A 16,188-nucleotide genomic window follows, 5' to 3' on the forward strand; every position below is an offset into this window, starting at 1 on the left:
AATCCTCTTTTTTTGTGGTTGTTGTGTAGTTTTTGACATGTTGAACGTCTGATGTCAGCTGCCTCCTCACCACAACCTTTACTCCAACCTTGATCCGTCTGCCTTTGTGTAACTGAACCTGCAGCGCTCTCCGCTCGGAGTCGTGTGTGCAGTCCATCATTCGCTGTCACTGTGACATGATATCATCCCTCTTCTTCACATGCTGCCTCCTCCTCCTCCTCCATCTCTACCTCTCTCTTCTCTTTCTATCCCGTCTCCATCTCTCACTCTCACCACCCCTCCTCTCGCTCTCTCTCTCTCGCTCCTGCCCTGAGGTCAGAGTGTGCTGTAGACTATTGATATCGTTACTAAAAATATAGGATTCCTCCACCAGCCAGCTAAAAATAGACTGAGGGACATGAACCACAGGAGACAAAGGAGGAGGGGGCAAGAGGAAGAGGAGGAGAGGGATGAAAAGAGAAAGAAAGAAAGGAATAAAGAGAGAGAGAGGTTACTAGCTGTGCCATTTTACTGGTACTCTTTGCGCTCATAATGCGAGGTTAAATGAAAGTCTTGAATGAACTAAAACTGCTTCAGGACGGCTGATCTGCTGTGTTTTCTACTTTATATTTGATGAAGTTTGCAACCTGCATCCCCTCCAAATCAAACTCACTGCCCCGTCTCTTTTTCTCTTAACTTTTTGAAAAATTGAATTGTGCTTTATTGGCATGATCATAATGAAGTATTGACAAAGCAGGATGTAAGTTAAATACTTAAAAAAAATCTAAGAAAACTAATGAGAAATGGTTTAAATCACCCAGTCAAACTTTATTTGTATAACACATTTTCCTAAAGTTAGTGCAATTTTGTGTTTTCCAGATGACTGACAAGCTGATAATAAGACAGTACAAATAGAAATGTGAGATGATTTAAGAGCGAGGACTCAAGCAATAAAAAGGGTGAAAATATGATAATAAAAAATTCACATTAGGACACTTCTGTGTGTACACTAAACAACACTACACTACACTACACATCCACAGTACTGCATATTAAAGTATAATGAAAGAAAAACATAGAAATCAAATCACTTAAAAAGGATTAGAAATAGTTTAATATGCCCCCTGCCTCTCTCACTCACTCACTAACTCACTCATTCACTCATTCATTCACTCCCTCTTTCTTTCTCCCTCTCACTCTCATCCCCTCATTCATTCATTCTCTCTCTCACACACACACACACACACACAGACACTCACTCACTCACTCACTCACACACAACACACACACACACACACACACATATACTCACTTGCTCACTCACCCCCCCCACCCCACACACACACAGACACTCATTCACTCACTCACACACAACACACACACACACATATACTCCCTCACTCACCCCCTCTCTCTCTTTCCCTCTCTCTCTCTCTCTCTCTCTCTCTCTCGCTCTCTCTCTCTCCTTCTCTCCCTCTCTCTCTCTCTCCCTCCCTCTCTCTCTCTCTCCCTCTCTCTCTCTCTCGCTCCCTCTCTCTCTCTCCGACACTTCTCCCTCCTGCTCCCTCTATGTCTCTTTTATAGCCAAAGTATCTCGCTGAACCAATCCACCGCAGTGCCTGGGACAGATTGAGTGAAAGAGAGAGTGAGGGAGTTAGAGGATGGGTAAGGGGGCTTAAGGGAAAACAAACAGAAGAGAGAGAGAGAGAGAGAGAGAGAGAGAGAGAGAGAGAGAGACCAAATATCCACCAAGCCTCCCCGCTGTGAGGCTTCTTGGCTACTGACGTGTGCGCACGACTCCGGTGGCAGGGTGAGTATTTTCTCCTTTTAAATAACTACAGTCCTGTGTTTCTTGGCAGTAATTGTGACGATGACGCCTTTTCAACCTGACTCAGTCATTTAAAATGTGTGTGCGTGCGCGCGCGCGCGCGCGTGTGTGATGACAGCTGCGAAAAGAGCAGCATTCATAACGTGTCCTCATGTCGTGTTTGGCGTGAAAGACAGCCGCTCGTCTTCATGTGAGAGCGCTCAGAAACATCACGGTTCAATGTTACCTGGAAGCGGAGTCGTGAAGCTGCTCTTCGGGTTTTTCTTTCTCCATTTCATCCCAATTTTCTGTCTGAGTCGCTCACATGTTCTCTGCTCTGTTTATCATCTCCAAACTCCGCGTGTGAGTGTGTGTGACAGTGTGAGAGGGGCGCAAACAATCCTATGCGCACAGCAATGCCTCGGTCAGTCCTGTGCCATTAGATCCCGTTTTACATACATGTGGTTTCCAGGAGATATGATGTGAATAAACTCTCCGCTCGGCTCCGCGAAAAACGCTGCGAGTTTTGTCAGAGTGTGGCTGCGCAGCTGAAATGCTTTGACAAATCAGGACCAAACCCACCCATTGAGTCACGATATCTACGTTTAGTCGTTATGAAGTCATTTCTTTTTTTCACTCATTGATTTCATCGTCATCCCAGGCTGATTTTGAGACGCCGCACAGTCAAGGTTGATTAGTTTAGCACAGGTGTAGGCGCGTCCCCGACGTGCGCGTCCATGCGGGGTACTCCTTCCATTTTTTGGGCCAAGGTCTTTCCCTGTGTTAACCTATATGTGCTACATATGCTCATGCTGTTCCTGCCTTAAAGACTCTCTCTCCAAACACAGTTTCATCCCTCCTCTCAGTCCTCTCTCCCTGCTGCTTTCTTTTTTGGATGTTTTCAGCAGCACATCTCCATATCCTCCCCTCCTATCCATCACTCCCTCTTTCTCTTGGTGGCTTTCTTTCCTGTGAGGCTTAGAGGTGATGCCAGTCTGTAGATTGTGACAGATTAGAGAGAATTAAACCTTTTGTCCCCCTTGTGGCTCCTATCTAACCAATTCAATTGGCTCATTACTTTCTGGGCGAGGGAGCTGAGGGGCCTGTCTCGGAGCACTAAAATGGGATTGTTATCACAAATCTAACAGGCAAACCAAATTTTTTTGCTCAATCTCAATCCACAATGGCTGTGCCTCCAAAAGCTGCAACAGCTCTTTGGATTTATTTGGCATGATGTGAGCACAATACATGCCTAATTTAACTCCAGATCTGTTATAAACCAGCAGCGTGTATTTCATCTGCTGGGTAGCACCGTGTTAGCTGATTGGCTGAGTGTGAGAGTGATGAGGGTGCTGTCCGTGGTGCTGAACAAGTCTGAACGAGCCACTCAGGCACATCCACTCATTTCTGCCATGTTGCAGCTCCAATTGATTCGCACTCCTGCCTGACCACTTTGGCACATCCTCCAACTGCTGGAAGGTGAGATTGTACTTACCCCACACCTCTCTGCCCCCAGGTTATCTTTATATCAGTGAGCTGTTTTTGATTTCACTTAGACTACCTCAAACTCTCTCAATTGTAGTAGCTCAAACTCTTACCAGTCCCAAGTGTCAGCAGCAATGGGCACTACCGGGCCCAAACTCTGATTGAATAATCAAATTGACAACAGGGCAGCAACGAATAGGTGTGAAACTTAGGAAAGCATACAGATCTTCAGTCATGCCCTTGTGTCTCAGGTGGGGGTGGCAGTTTGCATCCTGTCATTTGTGAATCCTGTAGCTCTCCCCTGTCCTGTTTGTCTGATTGGATTGTTAGCAATTGGTCATCCCTGTCCTCACTTTGTGCTTCAACATGCCCAAACTTGTGGTTTCTCAGTGGATGTGTAACACCAGCCAGCTCTGTTCATACACATGCGCCACAAAAAGAAGCTCTGTTCATCCCTGTTGCTGCACAGAAACTGATGCAATATCTATAGTGGTCCAGTCTTGCCCAATGGCTGTCTAGATAAGATGAGGCAAGCTCAATCTTCAGTAGTTCTCCTGTAGGATTATGGTATCTATTATAGCTCTGATCTTCGAAGACTCACATGTTTGTCATGCAAAGAAAGAGCAGATGAAGAGTAAAGTGGTTCTCATCTTTTAGACATTAATTTGACATTAATTATCTCTTGTCAAAGCCCTCTAAGTGCTAGATAAATAGTCAATGTTAAATTAATTAGTCAGCATAAACATGATGTCTTTTACTAGAATTACTCATGCAGATAGCTCCCATCAGAAGTTCTTATGCATACATATGCAAAATATGTGAATAATGTGGATTTGAAGACCTGTTTGTGCACCACACAGGGGAGGATTTACAGAGAAAGACACAAGAAACTTCAAAAAACGATCCGGTCAGCTGCAGCGCTGTCGACGTTTTATTAATGACACTCAACCAGGCAGGCCACAAGTATGCAAATAACAGCTCAGCACAATGGTGATCTGCAGAGGAAAAGCTCAAACACACATCTTTTCCAACCTCCAAGCGGCTGTGTTACATCAGCAGAAGAACATGCCTGATTTCACTCCTGTCAGCTACTGCGAGAACAAGACTGTGAAGCTTGAGTAGTTGCATGATCGCTAAAACTGGACAAGTGAGGAGTGAAAAACCTTTCCTGCTCCGACAAATAGCAATTATTTTGTGACAGTAAGGGTCAGAGTTTGGTGTAACAGCTCCACTCCGTTCACAGCTCAGAGTCTAAGCAGCACAGTATGTGTAATGATGGTGGACAAGTTTTCTTGGTACTCACTGGGCCACTGTTGTAGTTTTGAATGGCTGAGGGTTGAATGTCAGTGTGCATTTACACATTCCTTCATGGTCATAATTGGGCTCTTCCAGCCAGTTATTACAGTGTCACATTTCATTTAAAGTGACTTTAGAGCACCGAAATGCCCTGCACAGTCTGGGAAATACAAGGTGATATTCACAGCAGCCACGCGCCGACAAAACGTGTGCAGCCAGTGAGAGGTGTCTCATCATGGACTGAGTTCCTGCTGGAAGAATTAAAGGTGGTCCTATCGCTCGAGCCTAATTAAAAGAGCAGCGGGATGTAAATAAGTAGATCACAAATCTAATTAAACGTATTGTAAAAACCTCGTTTATGTACAGTAAATGGAAAAACCCCGTGGTGTCTCATGTCTTGAAAAATCAAGTGAAGAGAAGCTGACCTCTTACACGGGAAGGTATGAGGTGACATGTTGGGTCAGCTGCATGTCAGTAACGATCCTCCCAGTGTCACAGTCAGCTAAATGAGGCTGATTGCAGTCAACGCAGAGCCCACTGTGGCTTTTCCATATGCATCTGCTGTCCATTACCTGATGATACTGAACTGTGGTCCAAACTGAGCAGAAGTTAGTGGCTGAACAGTCACACACACACACACACACACACACACACACACACACACACACAGAGAAACTCACGAATGCATACAGACAGCATGCTCAAAGAATTTGCAGTGAAGTCTTTCCCAGTCAACCAGAACTAAGTCACAGAAAGACCATGTGTGAGTCACGCAGGACCCCTCCTCCCTGTCCTGATCTGTGTGTGTGTGTGTGTGTGTGTGTGTGTGTGTGTTTGCTGTTATCTATCTCTTAGTTTTTTAAGTCCTTGCCTAACTTCAGAGCTTTGCGATGAAGTCATCATCTGTTGCTTTGGCTCCTCTCTGACCTTTAACAGGATTGGTCGCCACCAGATGTGTCACTAACTCATTTTTAGCAATAACAAGGCGAGACAGAAAGATGGCCAGTAGCTGTGTGCATGTGCGCACATCACATGTCTGTCTCAGTGTCTCCCCGTCCCCAATGACCTCCCTCGGTGACCCCTTTCCAAATTTACCTACATTTTTGTTTTGACGTGTAATTCCTCTTGTCTTCTAACACCCTTCGTTCTGCCCTCCAGATGAGTTCGTGCAGCAGCCGTGCGTTGACCATCCTGTCCACAGTGTTCGGAGCCTGCGGGCTGCTGCTGGTGGGGGTGGCCGTGTCCACAGACTACTGGCTGATCATGGTGGAGGGCATCATCCTACAGCAGAACCAGAGCATGGAGGTGAAGATGGCGCTGCATTCAGGCCTCTGGAGAGTCTGCTTCGTGGCTGGTAGGATGATCCAACGACACATTTGAATATTCACGTTCAGAAATGAAAGGACGACTGTCGAAGACACACACATGTTCACACACTGACACACGCGTACAAACAACGCTGCTACGTGTGTGTGCATATGCACACATCATCACAGCTGGAAACACACAGGAACAGATAAAGTCAACCAGTCGAGTGAGGGAGCAGCAAGGGGAGAAAAGAGAGAAAGCGAGCGTCTGGCCTCTGGAATCATAGCTGTCACAAAACATGATCGTTACCTGTGAGCAGGACTGCAGAGGCCCCACATGCTTTTTTTTTGGTTTGTTTTGTTTCTTCATGCATCACTGAGTTTGATCCTAAAAGCAAACCCCAACATTTTCCTTTTTTTTTTTTTTTTTTTTTTTTCTGTGTGTGTTTCCTCTCAGGATCAGAAAACGGGAGATGTGTCGCGTCAGAGTACTTCACTGAACCCGACATCGAGATCACCACTGAAAACACGGCAAATATCCTCAGTGAGTAAAACATGTAACAGCACATTATCCTGCAGGTATGAGCAACTGCAGAGTCCCCCTGCTGATTGCCTGAGGGTACTGAAATCTGAACATTAGCTGCAACTACCAGTCGACCAACAGAAAATTAACAATTAATTAAATGAATCAATTAATCATTTAGTGGGTTTCTAACAAAAAATGCCCAAATTCTCTTGTTGTAGCTTCCATTTGTGAGGATTTACTGCTTTTTTCCTGTTTTCTGTCACAGAAAACTTAAAATCTTTTGGTTTTGGACTGTGTATGTGTGCTTTCTGATGCTTTATAGACTGAACTATTAATCAAGAAAATGATCAGATTAGTAAAATCACTTGTTCAGATGAACTACATTGAGGTGATTTAGAAAAGCCAGATCATCCTCAAAAACAAATTTTCTAGTGCTTTACCTGAGAAAAGTGAACTTAAATTGAATGATCCAAATTTCATCATCAGGAGTTGTTGTTAGTTCATCTTCAGCATCATCGGCTTTGAATAATAAGGACTCCACTGACAATGCAAGATCTTAGGTTAGTTTTGGTTCACGTTCAGGCAGCACTGAATATTTATTGCTATGCACTTGAAACAGAGCGTGCTGATAAAATGAGTACTAAAACTAACAAAACGGTCCAAATTTGGTTGCATTCCTCTGTAATCTTACAGGTTTACAACCACAGTGCTGTAACATTTTCCATCATAACTCTGTCGCTCTGTTTCCCACAGTTCTAAAGCAAATAGACACTTCAACAAATATGGTAAATCTTACTTGATAACATCAGACTTTTCAAAGTCCAGAGACATTATGGTTCACCTTTCCCAGCAGTTTCAGGACACATCCCATCAGCTTTTTTTTACACTGTGACCTCTACTCCCTGCAGAGATGGTGCGGACAGCCACGCCCTTCCCGATGGTGTCGCTGCTCTTTGTCTTCACGGCCTTCGTCATCAGTAACATCGGACACATCCGGCCTCAGCGCACCATCCTGGCCTTTGTGTCCGGCATCTTCTTCATCCTTTCAGGTTGGACCCATTACTCATGTCCCACTGTCACTGAGTGATTGATTACAGCAGCCTGGTGTGTCCTGTGTCACACATTGAGACTCTCCATCAAGGCTCTATTTTTAGTGTACGATGCAGGTGTGTAGGCCGTCATCAGGAAAGGTGACTAGATTAGTGAGTTTTCAGCTTTTCCTCTTTTGACTTTGCATCACTTAGAATCAAACAGGCTTTGAGTCTTTCTTTGCATTACCGTGACACAAAAAGGCAAAATTATGAACTTGGGTTTGCAAAAACCTCGAAAATAGGTTCAGTATTCTGAGAGTATCATGAGCAGGCTTTTCAGCTCAGTTTTCTGCATTAGTGTAATTAACCTTCTTGAACAGCAGGTGGCTGTAATGCTCTCATTTCTTGTTCTCCGTGTGTGTAGTAAAGACTGTCAGGAGCCAAATTGGAGCTCATGTTCTCTGAAGGCTGTTTCACTTGACACGTTTAAGAAGGAAGCTGCGCCGCAGAGCTCAGAGGAGCATCAAGCAGAGTCTGCCACGACAGCTACGATTTGCCGTAGCGGGGACTTGCTGATAGAGGGTGTAGCAGAATAATAGGTGTTATATAACGGGGGTTATATAATGTTTATAGCCTGTGCCGCAGTGTTTTACTTTATGAGGTATTTTGATAATAGGGTGATAACAAGGGGCAAGTGTATCAAATTGCTTTTCAGTGGTTGGATATTCTGCTGCACTGAGCCTCTCTCTCTCCCTGAACACTGCCTTCCTCCTGCCCTCCCTGCTCCCCCCCCCCCCCCCCCCCCAGCCTCTCAGTTTTCTCTGCTTTCTCCCGCCTCTCAGTCGCCCTCCTTCCTCTCACTCCTTCATTCAGAGTGTATTCTTTCAGTATTCTGACTCACGGTGGATGTGGTGGTGTTTGTGGACTGCTGGGGGATGTGAGCCAATTCTGCTGGCATCACTGACAAGGTGGTCTGGTAAATTTTGTAGTTTGGGTCGGTCATGTTCTGGTTGATATCACAGAATTCACAGCAGCAGTGAAAAACACAGCATGGAGCCACAGCTGTTCAAGCATGGTTAGAGGTTGCTCTTTACCCCTTCTCTCTCTCTCTCTCTCTCTCTCTCTCTCTCTCTCTCTCTCTCTCTTTCTTGTTTCTCTGTCAAACACGGCACACACATCTCGCATATGCATGTGAACTTGTAAGCACATCATTTACCTCCTTTCCTTCCTCTTTTTGTCTCACACTCATGCACACGTTTTATTTTCCTCCATCTGCTCTTAGTGTACATGTGTGTTTCCGTCACTTTCCTGGTGTTACTTATTTAGATAAAGATGCACTTCCACTGCATGACTGACAGCAGCAAGGTTTCTGCATTTTCCACACGACCTCTTAAGCCAGCCGTTTATGTAAAGGACATAGCCTTACATAGCTTGACAGCCCGGTGGCGCATTTGAATGTTGCAGTGAAAGCTAAAAATACTCATATTCGCTGCATACAGCATGCAGCTTTCTTTGAATATTGATTCTTCGATGTTGGCCATATGTTGTATCTCATGCATTTAACATGTCTGAGGCAGGGTGGAGAGCATGTGAGTGCTCTTGATGGAAGGGGCTTCTGGTTTTACATAAAATCAGTCCTTTAACACACTGATGTTTACAGTGCATGCTTCATCCAGCTGCTTCCTAAATTCTTTCTTCGTCCTACATTTTCTCCTCCTTTCAATGTTTATCTCTCTTTATTTGAAACATATCTTTGTTCAGGAAGAACCCAATACAAAATCAGTGAATAATCAAAATAGGATATTACAATTAAATTAAAGGCACTTTTCTGCTGGGATCAGTAAATGAAAGAAAATTGTTTAGCTTAGATTAAATGGATATCTGGAGGCAACCCCGTCTCCTGGAAATTACATTTTCATACTGCTAATTTGAAGCAGCAAATCACCATAATGAGAAAATGCTTTAATGAATGTTTTTTGACCCAACGAGGATATGATATTTGTGGTTTGAAGTCAGTGTGCGGGTGTACAGCATGTACCTGCCAAGTCACAAAATGTTCACTCTGAACACATCTGCAAAACATTTACTGACGTTTCCAAATTTAATTTGTTTGTCCCTGTAATATCCTGCATTTGAACATCCGCTCATAGCAACTAAAGAATCATTTCACTTTTTCATGGTTATGTTTAGACAAAGCACTTTGATAAGGGAAGATCGTGGTCTTGGTTAAACATGAATAAAAACAGACAGGACAGGTTTACTCTATTAACAATTAAAGGAATAGTAATGTCTAAAAATGACGACTTTTGTTGAGAACTTGTATTTTTCCAAATGTTTCTATGCTTTTATTCAAGCTAACAGTGAGTGTCATTTTGTCAGCTGTCAATGGCATCATGTCATCTTCATCCCCTCTAGTTGCAAAAACTTCTGGGTGATTTGTCAGAGTGAGGAAGGCTCTATTGTTTACTCTTGTTTGTACTCGTGATTGAGCATGATTATTCAGTTTCATTTGCAATGGTGGTTGTTTTATGAGGAAGACAACATCTCCCATGATCCCATGCTACTCCATGCAATCATCTTCCCTTTCATCTTTTCATCTAGCACCAGAAAGACATTTGTGCACAAATAATTATTGTATGCCTAAACCGAAACCTAAACGCTGACCTTCATCAGGTTGGTTTGCTCTACAAAAACATTTTGCTTTCTACTCTAAAGGAAACCTGACACTTTCCTTCAATATGTATTGTGACAAAACAAAATAGTAGTATACAGAAGTAATTTTGCATGAGAGAGGGTTGCTGCAGGGAAGGAATGATGCCAAGATATTTAAACAAAGTCCAGACAGACTCACACAAAGACTGCAATCAGAGGGTCATCTCCACAAATGCTTCACAGTGATTGTTCTCCAGAATATTGTAGAAACTGTCAAAAACTTATTAAACTTATTGTTATTTGCTAATCTATAATTTCTATAATGTGATGTTGTCTGTTTTAGCTGCTTTTCATCTGTAATAAGCTGTGCATTGTTTTGTTTCTGTGAAGTAAAGTTTTTTCCTCTTTGGAGTTCATCCATCTTTATCTCTTTATCTGTCATTATGATACATACACACTCTCTCTGGTCTGCTCTCTCTCTCCCATCTCTTTATTAATGTTAGCACTTTGGAAGTTAATTGCTTTGTGTGGTCACTCCACATCCCATCGCTCTCTCTGTCTCTTAAACCCTCGCCACACTGCTGCAGCTGTCTGGATTGCTACATAATGACCTCCACGCTCTCTCTACCTCCTCTCATATCGAACTTTCTTTCTCTCTCTGGCTCACTGTCATTGTTAATGTGCTGTGTGCAGGCCTCAGTCTGGTGGTGGGCCTGGTGCTCTACATCTCCAGTATTAATGACGAGGTGATGAACCGACCCAGGGAGCCCGAGCAGTTCTTCAACTACCACTATGGCTGGTCCTTCGCCTTCGCTGCCTCTTCATTCTTACTCAAAGAGGTCAGTCTGGGCTCTGCGTGTGTGTGTGTGTGTTAGAGATAAAAATATGGGAAAGAGAGGGAGAGAGTGAGTGCGTGTGTGTGTGTGTGTGTGTCTGTTTGTATTTTTTTCCACGAGTATTGCATGCTGAGTGTGCAAGCAGGTGAGGTGATTAGTGTTGCGTAGATAATGTGAGATGGTTGTGATGCAGAACTGCAGGGTTTGTGTGTGTGTGTGTGTGTGTGTGTGTGTGTGTGTGTGTGTGTGTTCATGTGTGCATCCATGCGTGCTGCAATTTCATGTGAATCCTCTGCTCATCTCCCCCTCCCCTCCCCCCTGCTCCTTCTGCCTCTTCTTCCCATCATCAGCAGCACTGCTCATAATGTGCTGCAGTGGACAGTTCAGTGTGAACTCCTCCTCTGGCGTCTCCTTTCTCCCCATCTTTTCTCCACACTCCTGTCTCCTTCTTTTGCCTTTGTGTGTTTCACATGAGCTCAAAAGAACTCAAAGGACACCCTCACCTTTCTAAATCACAAGCAATCAAATGCACCTGCTCCCACCTCTCCACCTTGTGCATTCCTTTTAACACTTCTTGCCTGTCTAATTTCCCCAGCCATCACTTGTTGCCATTTCTTTGAAGATGTATTTGTCTCTGAACTCAATTTATTTATGTAACCGAATCCCTCTCTCCCTGTCGCATCTTATCTCCTCCTCATCTCTTCCTGCTTCCTCTTCTCACTCGCTGTTCTCAGGGGGCTGGGGTGATGTCAGTCTATCTGTTTATGAAGCGCTACGCCGAGGAAGAGATGTACCGCCCCCATCCAGCACTCTACCGCCCCCGTCTGTCCGAGAGCAGCGACTACAGCGGTCAGTTCCTCCACCCAGAATCCTCCTGGCCTCCGCCGAAGAGAGGCCGCAGCACCTCCGAAGCCTCCAGTGACATCTCCATCCAGCTCAACCAGGCACCCCCAGCGCCGCCCAAAAGCAAGCTCCAAGCGGGTGGCCAGGGCAGCCCGCCTTCTGGGTCTTCTTCAGCAGGAAGCTACCAAATGCCCCCGCAGTCTGCTGGATACCCCTCCACGCACACCCTGACCAGGTCGCACTCCTCACATCCCCAAGGCCAGGTTCTTCCCATGGCCATGCCTCCATCACCAGTACCTCCCCCTCAGTATCACACACACATGCACATGAGCGCCTCCCCCTGTTAGGAAGAGGGAAGCATCAGGGTGGGAAAGAGACACACTGTGACTCCTCATAATCATGTATACAGTACATTTAGATGATGGATGAGAGTACATGCTGAGCTTGGAACACAAATCATGTGAGATGAGGTGATCAAACACAAAAAAAAAATGTAGCGTTTGGAAGACTGAACCGAGGACAAAGGAGATTGATTAAACAGGAATGTGGAGATTTTACAGAAACTGTGATGGATGGAGAAAACTAAAAACAGGAGAAGAGCGGAAAAGAAAGAAGAAAGAGGGAAAAAGGTGTTTCCTAGAAAGACTTTAGAGGTTATGTTGAGTGACAGAGGAGATATAGGGGGAGGGAGAGTGAGGCAGGGAGAGCGAGGGGCTGCGGTATAATACAAAGATACTGCAGTGCTGCAGGAAATTTGTATGCACTTGAAATGTACAATGCAAAACATTGATCACAAAGACTGAGGATGCACATAGTTTTATACATACATAATTCATGCCAACACATGGACTATGTTCCTTTTTACCAAAAGAGAAATGTGGTAAAATATATTCTTGTCTTCTCTGAATTTCTTACATCATCAGTCCAGTTTCATAACTCACAATGTCAAAGTAGTATTACTGATATTATTAATTAAAAAATATTAGTTAACAGTAGGCTAATTCTGAAATGAGAACACTGTATGTGAATGTTGTTAAGCTTTGTTAAAAAAAAACAAAAAACAGACAGAGGTGGATGATGTTCTGAAATATCAAAGAGAAATCAATGTTGTGTTTTACATATTTGTTTAAGATACAGATTTCTAACTTCTTGTACATAAAATTGCACACGGGGACTTCTATATAGCTGTTGTAAATTATGAATGAAGCTTTGGCACAAGTCACATCAAGAAAATGTCTGACTCATTCTGCTTTGGATGAAGACTCTGCAACAGGCGTACTACAACCAACAACACACCCCCTGGAGACAGCGCACACTGGTTTGAAGGGGGGGGACCACCCCACGCTGATGCAGGGGTCTGATGCCCTCTACTGGCCACTGTTCTGCACTGAACCTGGACCAGCCCCCTGGGCTCAGTTCACCTCTTTCTCATGCACTCCTCCTTCCTCGCTGACCTGCGCTGCGTGTCAGCTGATGGTGCATCACAGGTGAGTTGAAGCTGTTGTCCATTCGGAGGTGGAGTTATGGTGAATGTCAGGAGCAACGAGACATTTTGAACTGTACGTGGATCAACATATATGCTCATATGCTGTAAAGACTGGTTAGAAGTATTTTCTAAAGCCTCTGTGCTGTTTATATATCTGGAAAAATCACATGATGAAAGTATTAATTACATTTGCACTTAGGACGATACCACTGTTTGTGAAATGCACGTCCTCTGTTTTTGACAATATACACAGACAACGTAGAGACCACAGCTTTATTCTGACATTTTCAGTGGCCATTTAAGACAAAAGCGGAAAGCATCTGAAAAATTATGTTGTGATCTCTTGTGTAGGGCTACAACTAATGATTATTTCATTTTGGGTTAATCTGCTGATTATGTTCTGGATTTATCATTGAAATGTCAGAAAATATTCAGAAATGCCCAGTATAATGTCAGATCAGGGTGATGTATTCAAATTGCTAGTTTAAAAAAACCCAAAAGATAAAACCCTACATAAATATCTAAAACCCAAAGATATTGAGTTTCCAACCATATATCACAAAAAAGTGTCAAATCTTCATGTATGAGGAGCTAGAACAAGCAAGTCTTTGGCATTTTGCTTGAAAAAGAACTAAAATGTTGAATCTTATCGGACTTACTGATATATCACCCGGTCGTTGCGGCTCTAAATGTGTTAACTTTGTCTGTTCAGCACTGTACAGAAAAGATATGTTGCACAGAAAAAAAGCATACCTGCACAGAAAAAGATATGTTGGATACTGAACAGTATTTCAAAGATGAAAGTTATTCGTTCTGTTTCATGTTCCAGCAGGTGGGTCAGAGTAGCACTTCCTCCAACATCACAATGTAGCAGGCTGCTGCTTACGACACTGTAGGATGGTTTAACCTACTCTGCTGTGTGCTTTAACCAAACAGGGTAATGTTTTTTTTTGTTTTGTTTTGTTTTTTTGTACTAGTAAATAACTTGTATCTGCAGATGCTCTGGAAATACTGGACAGTATCTCAAAGATGCAGCAGTAATCTTGAGTTTAAATTCCTCTCAAGACAAGCAGGATCTGTACATCAGAAACAGTCGTATTTTAATCTAGAATAGTTTCTCTTGTCTGTTTTTGAGGCACATCGTGGGATATGTCGATATGATATATCTCTGTAATGAGACTTAAACCACCGTGTCATTGTGTAATGGCTGGTTTTCATTATCACTGTGATGCTGGAGAGAGGGAAACACACTGATGTCCCACGGAAGATGTGTGGGACGATAAAGACTTTCAGGGGAGAACAGAAAGGGAGATATCATCATATTTTCGCCTTCATGCAGGTGAGCAAGCATGTGGTTTTTCAGCAGCGCCCTGCTTTTTGTTTATGCAGTAGCACAAGTTCATGTTGAGGTGAAGCCCGGTGTAACTGCAGCCTTCTGTTGCTGGTTCCGCTGGTACAGTTAGGGGGTTAAGTGCCTTGCTCAAGGGCACCTCAGAGGCTGCAGCTGAAGATGATCAAAGTATTTCCCTTTCTAAATTTTCCCAACCGACAGGCATCTAAACTTTGTTCTTTCTGTTTCTTCCTTTAAAAAATGTCCGTTTTCATTGGTTGAGCCATTCGATAATCATTTCCCTCTTTAGCTGCGGCACTTCTTTCCTTTTTTCATCTCTGCACCTCTTCGTTTTTCCCTCTCTACCCCCAGCTTTTTTTTTTCTTTGCCTCTACATGATTACATAAAAGGGTGTAGCTGTGCTTGCTTCTGCATAAAGCCTAGACTACTTGCACATAACCACCAAAACTGGTAAAACAAATGCTTTTCAATGCTTCAATGGAACTGATGCTGTATAATCTTGAGTTATATACTTCAATAGCAGTTGTGATAAGATCACTGTTCTTGAAAGTGTTGACGTCTGTCACTCACTTTCCACTAAACATGAATAAAACTTTCAACATGGGTTCATTTCACTCTGTTTGCCCTCTTTTCTTATCTACTTCTGATATTGTCCATTTGTTTTTTTGTTGTTAAATGTTTAAAAATCTTTTTCACTTTTCCTGTAAAAGTGTTTGTATAAGAAGGACAGAACTGAATATTAAGACCTCATTTTGACATGAATTGTAGTGATATGAGTCCAGCATGCACTCATAATAATATGATGCATAGGGGTGTTTTGCTGGCTGGTCTCTGTGATGGAGGGAACCATTGTAAGTGAATGCATACTGCACTGCAGTGAACCACTGGGTGTTAACCAGGCTCCCTCCTCAGTCACGGCAAGCCACCACAGCCTGAGGGCAACAATTGATCAGAGTGTTGTATATGTGTTTGCGTTTCTGCACGACTGCTTTTGTTGGCGTATATGTTTGTGTTTGAATGAAGGTTAGTTATTGTTTATGAAATCAGACTCAAAAATAACATTAAAAATATTAGATTGAATTGTAATTTCACTCCAGGGGAAGTGAAACAGATTAAACAGTTGTCTCTAAAATCCGGTCTGTGCTACATAAATGTCTTCAGGTATAATACAGTTAAAAATAAGTGTCTGTTTTTAGTCAAGGTGAAAAAGAGAGTAGAATGAAGGAATGAGACATGTAGGTGAACTAAGAATAGATTTGGCGCAACAAGGAGAAAAATAGAGTCAAAATATGAAACTTTTTCAAACCACAAATCTGTCACAAACATACGATTCTTTACTGAATCTTTAATCCAGAGCTGAATGGATTTTGATGCAGAAGATGAAAACAGTAAATAACAATGTGTGTGTGTGTGTGTGTGTGTGTGTGTGTGTGTGTGTGTGTGTGTAAGAGACAGAGAGTGAGAGGTGTTACATTATGATGTGAAACATCAAACATCCACAGGTCAATAAAACTAAAAAGCGTGAGCACTCTGCTGTCTGACTTCCAGGACTGTGTGTGTGTGTGTGTGTGCGTGTGCATGCGTGTGTG

At 43.2% G+C, this 16,188-nt stretch overlaps 1 protein-coding gene across 1 annotated transcript; it reads left to right on the forward strand.

The window, feature by feature from the left end:
• Nucleotides 1-1,387: 1,387 nt before the first annotated feature.
• On the forward strand, nt 1,388-15,208 carry cacng7b (calcium channel, voltage-dependent, gamma subunit 7b). Its single transcript, XM_076737466.1, has 6 exons — nt 1,388-1,789; nt 5,726-5,921; nt 6,332-6,418; nt 7,309-7,449; nt 10,777-10,922; nt 11,654-15,208. The coding sequence occupies exons 2-6, from the start codon at nt 5,726-5,728 to the stop codon at nt 12,107-12,109; spliced, it is 1,026 nt and encodes a 341-aa protein (XP_076593581.1). The 5' UTR covers nt 1,388-1,789; the 3' UTR covers nt 12,110-15,208.
• Nucleotides 15,209-16,188: the final 980 nt, after the last annotated feature.

The sequence above is a fragment of the Chaetodon auriga genome, chromosome 8 (assembly GCF_051107435.1).
Source record: "Chaetodon auriga isolate fChaAug3 chromosome 8, fChaAug3.hap1, whole genome shotgun sequence".
In the NCBI taxonomy this organism is placed as follows: domain Eukaryota; kingdom Metazoa; phylum Chordata; class Actinopteri; order Chaetodontiformes; family Chaetodontidae; genus Chaetodon; species Chaetodon auriga.

Bases quoted from the DNA above. Each gene is read 5' to 3' on its own strand.
- cacng7b (XM_076737466.1), top strand. From the start codon at position 5,726: ATGAGTTCGTGCAGCAGCCGTGCGTTGACCATCCTGTCCACAGTGTTC. The intron at 5,922-6,331 runs GTAGGATGATCC...GTTTCCTCTCAG, and splicing joins GAGAGTCTGCTTCGTGGCTG to GATCAGAAAACGGGAGATGT. The intron at 6,419-7,308 runs GTGAGTAAAACA...TACTCCCTGCAG, and splicing joins AAACACGGCAAATATCCTCA to AGATGGTGCGGACAGCCACG.